Source organism: Vigna unguiculata, chromosome 7, assembly GCF_004118075.2.
Source record: "Vigna unguiculata cultivar IT97K-499-35 chromosome 7, ASM411807v1, whole genome shotgun sequence".
NCBI lineage: Eukaryota > Viridiplantae > Streptophyta > Magnoliopsida > Fabales > Fabaceae > Vigna > Vigna unguiculata.
In genome coordinates, this window is record NC_040285.1 from 15,809,403 (window position 1) to 15,823,893 (window position 14,491).

General features: G+C 31.3%; 1 protein-coding gene across 1 annotated transcript; it reads right to left on the bottom strand.

The window, feature by feature from the left end:
• Positions 1 to 1,161: 1,161 nt before the first annotated feature.
• On the bottom strand, positions 1,162 to 2,419 carry LOC114192708 (transcriptional regulator SUPERMAN-like). The gene is made up of 2 exons (XM_028082496.1): positions 2,047 to 2,419; positions 1,162 to 1,940 (listed from the first exon to the last, which is right to left on the bottom strand). Exon 2 carries the CDS (start codon positions 1,897 to 1,899, stop codon positions 1,270 to 1,272), a length of 630 nt encoding a protein of 209 aa, XP_027938297.1. The 5' UTR covers positions 1,900 to 1,940; positions 2,047 to 2,419; the 3' UTR covers positions 1,162 to 1,269.
• Positions 2,420 to 14,491: the final 12,072 nt, after the last annotated feature.

A 14,491-nucleotide genomic window follows, 5' to 3' on the forward strand; every position in this document is an offset into this window, starting at 1 on the left:
TGGTTATACACCAAAGCAACCATTTTGAATAAATAGGAGAAGGAAAAAAGAGTTTGGTTTTTCCACCTATCAATGTATGATGAATTGCTATGCAGCGGTGCATTCATCTCTCTCGCCTTCCTTTCTCTGTCCTCTTTGTTCTGTTCAACAGTTCAATCTGAAAAAGACTTCTAAATCGTGACATGTTGAATGTCCCTGATTCTGACATCATTTCTGGGGTCTTCCTTTTCATTCCGCTCCTATAGTCGCATTTATATTATGCTTACGTAATCGTATACATGATTGTTTCTTATTCGTATACTTTTTTTGGTCTCCTATCATCACGTACCGAAAGCACCAGCATTAAATACCTGTGTGTCTGTGTGTGTGAAAATTATGGAGAAATCTGAACTGCTCATTTTATGTTTTATGATCGCAACATTTCTAAGAAAACAAAAACAGCACCGACATATTGTTTTCTTAGGTTGTTTTACTACGATGCTGTCAACATGTTAACCAAACATTCCAAGCATTCAATCACTTGACAGGACTTTTAGATTTCAAACGAAAACATACTGTCTAATAATTACATCTGATTTTGTTTACATTCGGTCAAACTTACATATAAAATTTTGATACTAATATAGATATATGTTTTGCTCTTTGTGTGCCAAGAAAGAACATCATATGCATATATACCCAGGAAAAAGCATGGATGTTCTTAGAATCAATACATTTTCGGAGTCACATATTTATGTTCATGATTCTATACACCACCGGGTGAAGGAATTTTAGTACATGGGAAATAATATTGAGTCAAACTAAACAAGAATGCTCATTGGCTTTTAGACTCTTTAGGTGAAGAATGAAGATCATCCAAGAGAAAAATTGATCGCCAATTCATGAGACCTATTGCAACATTGTGATCATTTCACATCTTAATTAATTGAAGATTCAATGTGACCTTTTGTTAGTGATTCATGTGGTTTTATTTCTATCACACCATTGCTCCAAATTGGTGTTCTAGATACCTTGGATCGATCACTTATTGGCTTGAATATAGCCACAAGGTACAGGACAGTTAAATATATCCAGCTTTAATTAACCCCAAATTAATCAAAAGCACACAAAATGATTAAGAACTTGAAAAGTAGAATTAACACATATAATGTAAAACTGCAGCTTGAATAAATTCCTGAATTACTGGTGCAAGAAATTTAAACAAATTTGAAGTTGCAAATTACTTGAAATGTTGGCATACATTGATGAGTTTGGTAAAATTGCACCTGGCTAGAAATGCCCGAGTCGAAGCTCCAAGTCTAACTTCTTCTCTTGGTGTTTAATCAACCCTATTCCTAATTCCAAAGTAATGTTTTGGTCATTGTCCTTGAAACCCTTGTGCTCCTCCCCCTCTACACAGCCCTTCATTTCCTCATCACTCCTTGTGTTGTTACTTGTCATCATCTTAATTTCGAAGCTTTGAGGACTGAAAAGAGGAGAAGGTGTGAGTCTTGGTTTCTTGTCTCCACTGGTAGAAGCTGAGAAGTCTGGTGAAGAAGACAAAGTGAGACAAGGAGTGCAAAGTGGAGAAGGATGTGAAGAGTTCAAAGGCTGATCAGAGAAAGGAGATGGTGAAGAAGATGTTGGAAGAAGAGTTGATTTATTAGGCTTAGTGCTAGGGTTAGGTTTAGGGCATTCAGAAACCCATGAAGACAAGGATGATCTCAATCTAGCCCTATCCCTTCTGTGAACATTCATGTGTCCACCCAATGCTTGAGCAGACCTAAACTCTCTCTTGCAAAAGCTACAAGCATAGTTTCTAGCAGGCCATGAATTTCCCCATGTATGCTCCTCAAAGCCAAAGCTATCTTCTCTCTGTGGAGTAGTAGTACTATTTCTGTTCAGATAGTTTCCTTCCATGGAGCTTTCTTTATCATGTAATTTTCATCCAAATCTGTAACCTGTAGAGAGAACAAAGGAGAACCATGTGTTAATTATCCAAAAAGATAAACATTTGACTTTTTTTCATATGGAATAAATAATGATCTAGACTTATAGATCTCTTACAATTAAGAGAGTTCACAGATTGAGAGAGTGAGAGAAAGTGATCCAAGAATGGCTCATAATACTGAAGCTTAACATCAGGTAGTGAGGCAGAAAGGGAAGATCTCTATCTGCAGGTGTACTTCATCTGCCACTGCTTGTAGCTACTGTATTTGGATATTGCTTAACACATAAAATGGAGGAACTGTGTGAAAGTGGTATTTCCCTTTTGCCTCATCCTGGAAAGCTCTGGCATATGGCAGGTTATGCTCATACTGTTGCACTTGAGTGACTTTGAACAGAATTTCAGTATTTGACTTCAAAACAATAAACCTAACTATCAAACCAATTTAATCACTACAAACATTTCTCCTTCACACATTTTCTTCTCATCACATTAGTTTCAGAGTGAGTTTGTTAATATTAAATTATGTGTATAACTTATAAGGAACTTATCGAAAACAAAAAAAAAAAACTATATACTTAAAAAGAATTTCGTCATGAAAAGTATTAGAAACACCACTAGAAACACCCTGGTATGCGACATCAGTAATAAGAAATTAACACACTATTTTCGAGTAAATATTAAGTTCCGCATCGACAATTGAAGTTATGTTAAGCGTTTAAACTTTCTAAATATTAAATGGGAAAGGGTAATTTGTATTAATTATACTATTTAAATGTCTTAAAGTGTGAACAATTTTTATTATATTTGTTATATATATTTCGTCTCTAAATTATTTCAAAATATATGGTCGCAAGCAAATTATTGATTTGAAAAATGTGTTGCATGACTTTCTTAGTTTAATTTAGAAAAAAAAGTATAATCTTTAAATATAGTTTATAAAAACACATTTAACTCGTAAATATAATAGATAATGTAATTCTTATCAAATTTAATCATATTATCTAGATATGTTAAAATGGGTTTCAACCTGTAAGACAATTCGATTCAATACGGATTCAAGTTGGGTTGGATTAAGAAAAATTCAATTTTTTCATTCATTGTGTTAAATTCAACTCGGCTCACTTAACCTACGGGTTCAATGTAGGTTGATCCACTTAACCTACCAACAACTTTTTTACAATTTTTTGAATAATTATTTGTTACTCCTAATTATATAGGTTCATAATTTCATATTTTTAATTAATTTGATTATCAAGTAATATACATTGATACTTTAATCTTTAACTATACTCTTTACGGTAAATTACTCAAGCAACTATCTAATAAACAAAATTTTCTAAATTAGCATGAAAAAAATGTGTAGTTTTTTATTTATATTTTGTTGAATAACATGACTAAAAAAATGTGTAATATTAGTCATGTTTTCTTAGACTATATGGATACTTTCCTGGAAACAATTCATCATATATTGATGGAGCATGATGAAGACATTGATTCTTGATTTTAGTGTGATTGTCATCTTATGGGTTGCTTAAAAAATTATTTAAATATTTAAATTCTTAAAAATAAATAAATAAATATTTTTTAAGTGGGTTGGTAAGTTAACTCACTTAACCCACCAATTTGTAATAGATTGAACCGGGTTACAAGATTTCTAACTTACCATAAAGTGAGTCAAATTAGGTTCACTCATTTTCAATCCGACTTATGAGCCAACCTTTGACATGTCTAATATTATCCTACAACTGATTTACGATCTTGGAGTTTCTATCTCCAACATAAATTTTTTGAACTTCTTTATATAAGCACTTAAAAAAAATAAAAGATAAAATCAAATAATGTTTTCTGAGAGGTTAAAATTAATATATGAAAACCCTATATTCATAACTCGTTTGTTTTCAGCTAACCATAAATTTCATTAACCAAGCCCAGTTGCATTAATAATTTGAAGAACTGGGGCAATTAATTGAATTATCTATTTCACATATAAAATAATTTGAAGAAATTCTTTCTGGGATGAGCTTGAATTTCTTTGATCTTATATGTTCTAGATGCAAGCTTATGAACCAAAATTTGAATTTAAAGATATATAGATCTCTCTTTTTTCTTCAACAAATACCGAAATTTTGTTACATATGTTCAAATTTATTTTGTATATTCTTTTTTTTTTTTGTATAGCTATACATATTTTATATTTTTTTATGAATTTAAGATTTTATGTTTTGGTTCTATGGACTATACTTACAGACTACTCATTTCAATTTTTTACATGTATTATTTTAATTTTTTCTTAACATTGATAATGCGAGAAAGAAGTCTAACATAAGAGAAATTTTGTATGATGTTTACTTTTGGTTTTATAGAAAGAGTAAAATATTGTTTTTAGTATGATACAACAAATTTACTTTTTTTTTTACTATTTGAGAAAAAACATCTTTTGCTTTAAAAGTTTTATTTAGTAGTTTCTTTTCTTTATTTATACAAAAGAATGTTACTATTTCTTCGTATGAATGAAAGAAGGGAGAATTATAATTTTCTTTCCTTCAATTATATTATTGTCTATTATGTATTTTGATTTTGCTTTCTTCTTTTTATTTTAATTGTGAGTTTTTGTGATATTACCATGGTATCTACAAGTAAGATCAAAGCTTACTTCTTAATTGTATTTCACTACTATCACAAACAAAATTAAAAATAGAGATAAAAGCGCAGTGCTAGAAAATATAAAAGTTAAATAGAAGAACAAGTGCATGCACAAAAGTTTAACACGGTTTGAGTAAAATGCTATTATGAAGGAATTCACCATAACAAAGATTGCAACACAAAGATTTCTACCTTATCAAACTCTATCTTGAGACAACTAAATCATTACAACTTGAAAGTTCACCCTTTATGAAAGCTACGAGATCTTAGTTACACAAAATTTTGTTATAACTGATAAGCAAGAGACATGCGTATACTCAATAGGAAGACATGTGTATAGTCAGTGGATATATATATATATATATATATATATATATATATATATATATATATATATATATATATATATATATATATATATATATATATATATAATAATTAGCATTATCATATTTTTACTTTTGTTTACTTTTATCTTTTATTGTTATTTTTTTATTTTCTTTTTAGAGATTTCAAATTCTATTTAGTACATTTGAAAAAGATAAATATTTGATTTATATTGTGCAGATAAGTTGAAATTTCAAAGATCTGAATATTAAAAGAATATATCAACAAAATTAATTATCCATTGAGTTTGTTACTTCAAATACAAAATGATAAGATTTGAGAATATATCAAAGATATAAAATCTCTAAAGATTAGAAGATATATATCAAGGATATCTATTACAATTTACTCAAGTACAAATTTCAAGTTCAATCAAGTTCTAAAAAATCTATAAATAGAAGGTTTGAGACAGTTAAAAAGGCATTCCTTGATTCTTCAATTCCACAATTCTTCTAAAAATCTTTGGAGGCAAAGGAGCATTCTGGAAGTTAGAGGCATTCAACATTATTCCTTTTCTAGTGTTCAAAATTCATAAAAGTAATTAACTCCCGTATTCACCGGGGTTGGACGTAATATATCTTAACTCTTTGTGATTTTTGCTATTTAATATATTTCTTTTCCATACTATTGTTTTATATTCTTGATCTTAACTGCATGATAATTATTGATTGCATATTTGTGGGTATCTAATCATTGGCCACGATATTAGAACCTAAACTAGAATAGACAACTAATTGATTGTGAATCTAGACATAAAGTACATCATTGGACATTCTTAACATCCGAACTTAAGGCTTAATGTGAACTCTTAATATGGAAAGGTCTAAGACATTAGGGTTCTTATTACAATTTAAACTTGTCACTAAGACATTAGGGCATGTTACATTGTGGTGTGAATGCTAGAGTCAGGAATTAGAAATATATTGTTAGTGTTTTCATATTGATTTCATGCATGAAATCCAACCTCAATGCAACTTTTACCATATATTTTAATTTCATTTAATTTGGTTTCTATAATTTTGAATTATTTTATAAACAAAAAAACTTAATACTTTTAATTATTTTACAGTTTTTGGCCTTACTTAGTAAATAATCATAGTTTTTCTAAACAACACGAGTCTTTGTGGGAAAACAATATTTGAACTTATCCACTTTACTACTTGTGTGATTTGGTACATTCGTCAATCATGTAATAACTTTTTGGAGTTGTTGTAAGGGACTAGCGTTTTGTTTACTTAATTATGTTTTATTTACCAATTTTGGTTTTGATTGTTCATATATACTTTTTTTTCTTCCATTATTTATATAGTTAAAAATTTTCTTTTTAAATAAATAGTTGCTACAAAGTGTTTGTTTGTTTTGCAAGAGAAGCATATAATGTTTTAGATTGCTCAAATTTTTTTCTCATCTTGGACCGTGAGAGCAAGAAGTTGATATGGCTAGAGAAGGTCATAGCCAACGTACTTTGGGAGAATATTCCACATTCATCTGGATTGTAAGTTTTGAAATGGTTGAAATGCTATGAAGGGGGGGTTGAATTGGCTAGTTAAAAAATAGGATGTCTTTTGAAGGTTTAAAACTATTTTAAGTTGAATCAATTTGATCACAAGTTTGGATGCAAACACCTCTAGATAGTACACTTTCAACCAATCAAAAATAGAGTTAGTCGATTGATTTTACTAAACAGATTATGTACTGGTACAATCAATCGATTGAATTAGAAAAATAGTCCACTGAAATACTGGCAAAAATACAAAAATGTAGATTTGTGATTTAAAGCAAGAACAATGTAAAAGATCAATCAAGACAGGTTCTAATGAGTTATACAAACATGCTCAATGCTGTAGATGCCACCAAAACACTCAAGAATATAAAAAATATGGTTTAAATCCAAATTCTTTAAACTTTAAATGACAATGCAAAAGAGAAGGGTTAAAGAAAATATTGATGCACAAGATTTTTGTATTGTTTCACTCAAACCTGAGCTATATCCAATTTGTCAAGGCAACCCGAGCCTGACTTTGCACTATTTCAAAAGATTTACAAAGTTTACACCCTTACACTTTCAAAATAAGCAAAAACACACACAAAAGAATCTTGAATCACACAAAAATCACAACAGCACAGCAAGACACCTCTTGTAGACTTGGAAAACCACCAGACACACACATAAAGCTTGTGAAAGATCAAACCTCAATGGTAGCAAAGCCTGCCTACCACAAACACCTTCTCCAAGATTCAAAACTAAGCAAAATGCTCCAAGAATTGATCTAAGATCAACCTTCACCAACTGCAATTTGTATGATCACGAAAGAGAGAGAATTCCTAGGTTTCCAGAATAGTTTCGCGCTAAAAAATGGTGTTCTTACCTCTCTTTTGAAAAATACAACTCTTATAGTCAAACTGTTACGAAATACAACAGGTTGATTTTCAAATCAATTGGTTGATTTCACTTAACTTAAGTGAAATCAGTCGATTAAAAAATAAATCAACTGATTGAATAAGTCACAGTTTAAGACTACTACATTTAACATTTTAATCTGTTAAAAATCCATTCAATGGATTAAAAGACACTTTTTAACCTGTTGAAAAATACTTCAATAGATTAACAGGTAAAATAAAAACCTTATACATCTAATAAATGATGAATGGTCTACAAAGTGAATTACAATCTTCAAGCTTGTTTTCCTAATGATTGATCCATATGAAGGGCATGCATATAAGGCTTGATCAACTCGAGCAACATCAAATCTCCAAAACTTCATCAATGTAGGGATGATTCCAAAGCAATGGCTTCAAGTTACTTCAACAAAGCTTCATCAAATCCTCAAGTAACACACCATCCAGGCTACGCATGTCAACAATGCACAGTTAAATTATGCTACAACAGAGAAGGAGATGTTGGCTATTGTGTATTTTTGGAAAGTTTTAGATCCTATCTCATTGCTTCCCCTAAGACTTACAAGCAACAACCCTGACCTACTCACCAAAGCCTTTAGCAAGAGCACTCTTGCTAAGCTTAGGCCAAAGGCTTACAATAGATCAAAAACCCCCTTTTACCCGACTCACCAAAGTCCTGTGGAAAAAAAAAGGCAACTTGGTTTTACATATATGAGAGAGCCATACTATACATCACATAGACAATCAAGTATAACATGCTTCATTACCATAGCATTCACCAAAACTAACATCCCATTCAAGCATACATCAGACCAACACCACCAATCATACCTTATATACCATGTAAATATCACCAAACAAATAAAACAAGTTAAGCCAGAGAAAAATAGCAAATCAGAAACTCTGTGTGACCCATATTTCCAACTACAAACCTTCTTGATCCAACAACCACTACTGACTAAACAAATTATCATGTTTACCTTTCATGTAATACAACAAAAACAACTTAGTAAAATCATAACACAATTTAGAGTCACACAACATCAACTAAACGAACTCACTCCCAACAATCACAAAGTCTTTTTTTTTAAACTAGGCTTTGATATCAAAGTGTAACACCCCAATTTGGGATGTCAAGGAAAATTATAAAACGTACACATTTAGCGAAAAATGATTATCGTTGAAATCGTACTAAGCAAAAGCTTATAGTTTAATTATTAAATATTGTAGTTCAAAACATCCATTGTCTAAAAATTTTCAAATAACAACGACAAATAAAAGAAATTACATCGTCTTTAATACTTAATTTAAACTACTTAATAAAAACGAATAGTAGTCAAAAATAATACTCATCATCACATCATAGTAAAATACTTAAGCATAGCAATCACAACCACACTTTGGTTTTCTTAACACCTGTTACCCACCACATCATCTAGTTTTCTAGAACCAACGGGTTCGAGTCGTCCTCCATCGGAGCATCAGACCTATCTCTCATACTCCTCAAGGACTTACGAGTAACAACTTCGACGCCAAGTAGAACTTTTAAGCATATGGTTGACAAGATTAGACTTTGTCATCCTAATAATGTGGATTTACATGAGGGGGAGAAATAAAATATGTTATGAACAATATTATATTGAAAAATAAAAAATGATGTACTTTTTTTCCTTCACTAGGTCTTTATCCCAAGGAGATTTTTCTAGTAAGGTTTTAACGAGCCACATTCTCTAATCAATGGACACTTAAGGGGGAGAATTATGAATAAATGGTTATCCATTGATTTGCTACAATTACAAATGTCAATGATTAATCTTTATGATTTGTATAAACTTTGATTTATATCCTTTTTGGATTACATTTTGTATCTATAAATAAGATTTTTCCTATTAGTAATAATACACAAAAATTAGTCTTCATGCTCTATTATATTCTTTTCTTCCTTTTTCTTCTTCTCTTTATTTATCACAGTAATTTCATCTATTAATACCTACAAAATAAGTTTTAATTATTAATTATAATGTAATAATGTAAAGATAATAGGTATTTTAATTTATTCGATTATAGGCATTAAATAATCAATGAAAACTTAAAGGTTAAAATATATATTTAGTCTTTATTTTCGTTCAATTTTATCATTTTAGTCCTAATATTGTTTTTTTTTTCAATTAGGTCCCATTGTTTTTCAGTTTTATTAAGGTTAAAATACCTTTTTGGTCCCAATTTTCGTCAAGTTTTGTTAAATAAGTCCTAATTTTGGTTTTATGTTCAAATAGGTCCCAATTTTCGTCAATTTTGTTCAATAAGGTACTTTTTTGCTAACATCATTTAAATTATTAACGACCATGAACAATGACTGCCACATGTCACTTCGTGGTTTTTTATTTTTTATTTTATTTATTATTTATTTATTTTATTTTTTATTTATTTATTTTTTTAATTTTTTTTAAATGTTCACGTGTCAACCTAGTAGCGTGCCATGTGTCAAAGTCAATGTTCTATATTTAATTTGGTCCCTATATTTGTTATTTTTGTTCAATTTAGTACTAATTTTGTTTAAAATTGACCAATTTTGTCTCTATTGAAGATGCGACCAAATTTAATTTTTATATCAAAGTTATAATGATGTGAATTTAAATATATTATATAAAAATATTTAATAAAAATATCAATTTTAATATAAAAATAAATTTGATTTCAATTTGAGAGGGACCAAATTGGTTCATGTTAACAAAAATTGGGACTAAATTGAACAAAAATAAAAAATATAGGGACCAAAATTGAATATATAACATTGACTTTGACACATGACACACTACTGGGTTGACACGTGGACATTTAAAAAAATTCAAAAAAAATTCAAAAATTCAAAAATTCAAAAATTCAAAAAAAACCACAAAGTGACACGTGACACTATTCATGGTCATTAATGATTTAAATGGTATTAGCAAAAAAAGACCCAATTGAACAAAATTGACAAAAATTGGAACCTATTTGAACACAACCAAAATTAGGACTTATTTGACAAAACTTGACAAAAATTAGGACCAAAAAGGTATTTTAACATTTTATTAAATTTGGTCTTTTTTTTCTAACGACATTGAAATAATTCGTAGTAATGAACAATGATTATCACATGTCACCTCATGGTTTCTTTAGTTTTTTTATTTATTTTTTTGAAAAACTTTATTTTCAAAAAAATGTTCACATGTCAATCCACTAGTGTGCCACATGTTATAATCAATCTTTTATATTCAATTTGGTCTCTATATTCATTGGTTTTGTTTAATTTAATCCCAATTTCTTTTAAATGGAGCAATTTTGTCCCTTTCCAAATTGAGACAAAATTTAATTTTAATATAAATTTTATAATGATGTTTTTAATGAAATTGACATTATTATGAAATATTTTGGTTTTGGCTTACAATTAGTTTGAAATTAGAATGAAAATTTTGCGGATCACTAGTGCATTTTAGAGCTTTTACATCGCAATATATGTCTCGGTTCTTGTGCACCCGCTGCATATAAACATGCGATAACATTTTTATATTAAAGTCAACTTTTATGCCTCGATTGCTCTTCTAATCGAGGCATATAACTTAACAAATTTTGACTATTCGCGCTAACCCAGAATTTGAGTTTTTTTCACATGCTTTTATGCCTCGGTTACAGCCCAACCGAGGCCTAATCTATTTTCTGCTTCAGTTACTTTTTACCCGATGCAGTTAAGTTGAAGTTTTTTTTTATTTCACGGAAGCAATATGCCTCGACTCTTGTATAACCGAGGCAATAGAGACCTTATGCCTCGGTTCTTATAGCAATATGCCTCGATTTCGAATAACCGAGGCAGTATCCCTTCGTAGGGTTAAAAATCCCCAATTTTTTTCACTGGAACAACGACGCAGTTCTGATTTTCTTCTTCTTCTCCGTCGTCCTGCGCACCAAAGCACACCTCCCACCGTCCCGCACACCTCTGACGCGCCAGCCCATCGTGTCGTCACCTGGGCCGCTGCTGCATCACCTGCACCTTCTAGGAGCCTTGCAATGCCACTAGAGCCGCTGCATCTTCTTCTTCTAGCAATCATCACCAACGTCCACTATGCGGTTCCGTTCAGTCTGCCTGCAATGTTGCTGCACGCACTGTCGAGGAGGTTGTTCTGGTGTCACTGCCATTGCCTCCGTTCAATCCCCCGCTCCTTGGTATGTTTATTTTTACAATTTGGATTCTACTAGATTTAATTTTCTGCATTGTTTGTATGTTCTTATATTTTCAATCTTGAATTTCAGATTATTAAATATATGGTAGAAATTGGGTTTGTACTATGATGGAGATTGAGTTTGTACATACTTTTTGGCTTATGCACGAGAAAACCATTTCTACGAAGTCACAACCAAGTGTCCTGATCTTTTTGTAATAGTCTCTCTTTTCGTCGAGCCCGTAAAGTGGTGCTAAGTGTTTGCATAGTAATAAAAATGGGATTGATGATGATGAACTTTGCTTGCTTTTCAAATTTACATAACTTAGTTTGGATCCTAGGAGTTAAAATGCATCAATTTCATTAGAATTTATTTTAAACTTTTGACAGTGTTCACATACTATTATCCCTGTTGTTGGACTATGGGTACAGTTGATTCTCCTCCGTTGCTACTCACGTTTCGCTCCCAGGTTCTTAATTTTATTATGAGCTTATAATTGTTTAGTATATTGTTTATTTTTTTTTATATTAGATAAATTAATTTAAATATATGCTAAAATAAATCTATGTTGTTGTATGTTTATTTATTTATATTTTAAAGTAAATCAATTTATTTTGTTTGATCTCAAATCGTCGTTGCATGGAGTTAGCCATAGTTTCCCGTTTGAGATTAAATACGAAAATTATTTACCTGTCTCCAAGTATTTTTTTTTTTAAAGAATATGTATTTTTTTTTAAAGTTTTCAATCTTAACTTGTCCGGTTGGACAGTTTAAGAAGATTAATCACTTTTTAATAGTTTATTGGAGCATATATATTTTAATATACATATCTTAATATTCATGAATATTTGTCATCTGTGTTTTGATATTGATCTTCGGGTATGACTCTAGTTAATTTTTGAAAGGTGGGTTATCGAGACGAGCCTTTTATCATGGCACATCAACCATCTCAAGTTTTTTATGTAAAAGATCTTGTATCTGAACATTGGTTTGTTGCTCTTCATGGCAAGAGAGAAATTGATGTTAATGAAGAGAATTTGAGTAACCTTCATATTGCTGACACTCATCCATTTAAAACAACAATAACTTTTGATGAGGCTCCAGTACTTGACGATGTACAAGCAATTCGGGAAGATCACGATGAGGGAATATACATATGACCAATCCATAACTTTATGTATGAATCTGAATTTTTTGTATAAATTTATGTGTTTTGTTAAATAATATGTTATTTGTTATTTTAAATATTTGTTATTAATATTTTGTATTTTTTTCTTTTAACAATAGATATATGGTTGACCATCAGACTTCATCATCAGAGGATGAAGTGCCCAAAAAGAGAACCACTAGAGGAGTCACTGGATTGAAGAAGCTCTTGTTGAGAAAAGCTAAAGGTAAGAAGACTCATGTCATTATTGACATCGTCACAGGTCAAGCTTCAGGTCGTAATGGAGACGTTTTCAAAAGATATTTAGGAGTACTGGCACGTGACAGAATATCCATCCTTACTCCTAGTTTCGATCATGTGTCTGAAGTTCAATGGAACATGATTTGGCAGGATCTAATGGTAAATTATGTCATGTAATTTTTTTAATTTATATTTTTATTATATTGGTAAAGCTCTTATTGATGTGCATTCTCTTTATTGCAGATGAAATTTGATATTCCAAATGTGGCGACGCTTAAACATAAATGTTTGTCAGTTGTCGCCGAGGATTTTTGTGCTTTTAAGACAAAACTAACGTCTAGGTATATCTATGGATCTAAAAAGAATGAAGATCCACGCGAGTTGTACAAGGAAATTGATGAAGACACTTGGCGTCAGTTTGTTGAGTCTCGTACATATGAAGGATGGAAGGTTAGTTTACTTGAATTCGAAAAATTGTTGAAATTGTGTACAAGTTGAACTAATTAATAAAATGAATTATATGTTACAGCTAAATAGGACAAAAGCCCAAGCAATAAGTGCTCAAAATAAAAACCCGCACTTATTGTCTCGTGGTGGATATAGAAAGCTTGAGGAAAAGATATTGACAGAAAAAGAAGAGTCTAGGCCCCCACCTTCTGAAGATGATTTTCCTGCGCCTCCTTCACCACCATCTTGTCATCAAAAGTGGAAGTTAGCCCGTCTACGATCATCGGGTACTTACACTTCTGAAACTGCACGAGAAATCTCTGAAAAAATTGTAAGAGTTAACTTTACTTTAAACAATAATATCATTTTATACCGATTTTATTTTAATTTTCTTTTGTTATATTGCAGGACTCCTTGGTTGAGCAGAGTTCCCAAGGTACTTTCATTTCAGAAGGTCGTCATGACATTCTTGCTACTGTAATTGGACGACCTGAGCACCCTGGATGTGTGCGTGCTGTTGGAGCAGGAGTCGGCATTCGCCAATATTTTGGTGGCTCCTCTAGTCAGTCTTCATGGACACACAGTGTTGAGTATGAAGAAAAGTTGACACAACGACTGACAGAAAAAGGGTTATGCGTCAGTTCGAGCAGCATTTTGGTGGTCATGGCATCCCTCCGCAACTAATTCCCCAACCAGAACCTTTTATTCCCCCAACAGGTAAAATTAACAATCATTTTGTGCTAAGTTATGATCTTTCATAATTGTGATTTAATAAAATAATATTATCATTGGCTTTGACAGGTATAAGCAAAAAGGGAAGTTGTTCGGCTCCAGCTGTACTAGGGGATGATGCAGACGATGCTCATCGATGTGAACTATATGTTCTGCATGGTACAGGGAAGACACTAGTGGCTCGGGGAACAATATTTGAGGCAACCACTTTTCTTCATGGTATGGAGCTAACGGGTGATGAGGTTAAGGTCACAATAGAGGAAGTCATTGTACCATATGCTTTAGTTCCTGTGCCAATAGATGAGGTATATATTGTCGCACAGGCATTTTAGTCTTTCCTCGCCTGG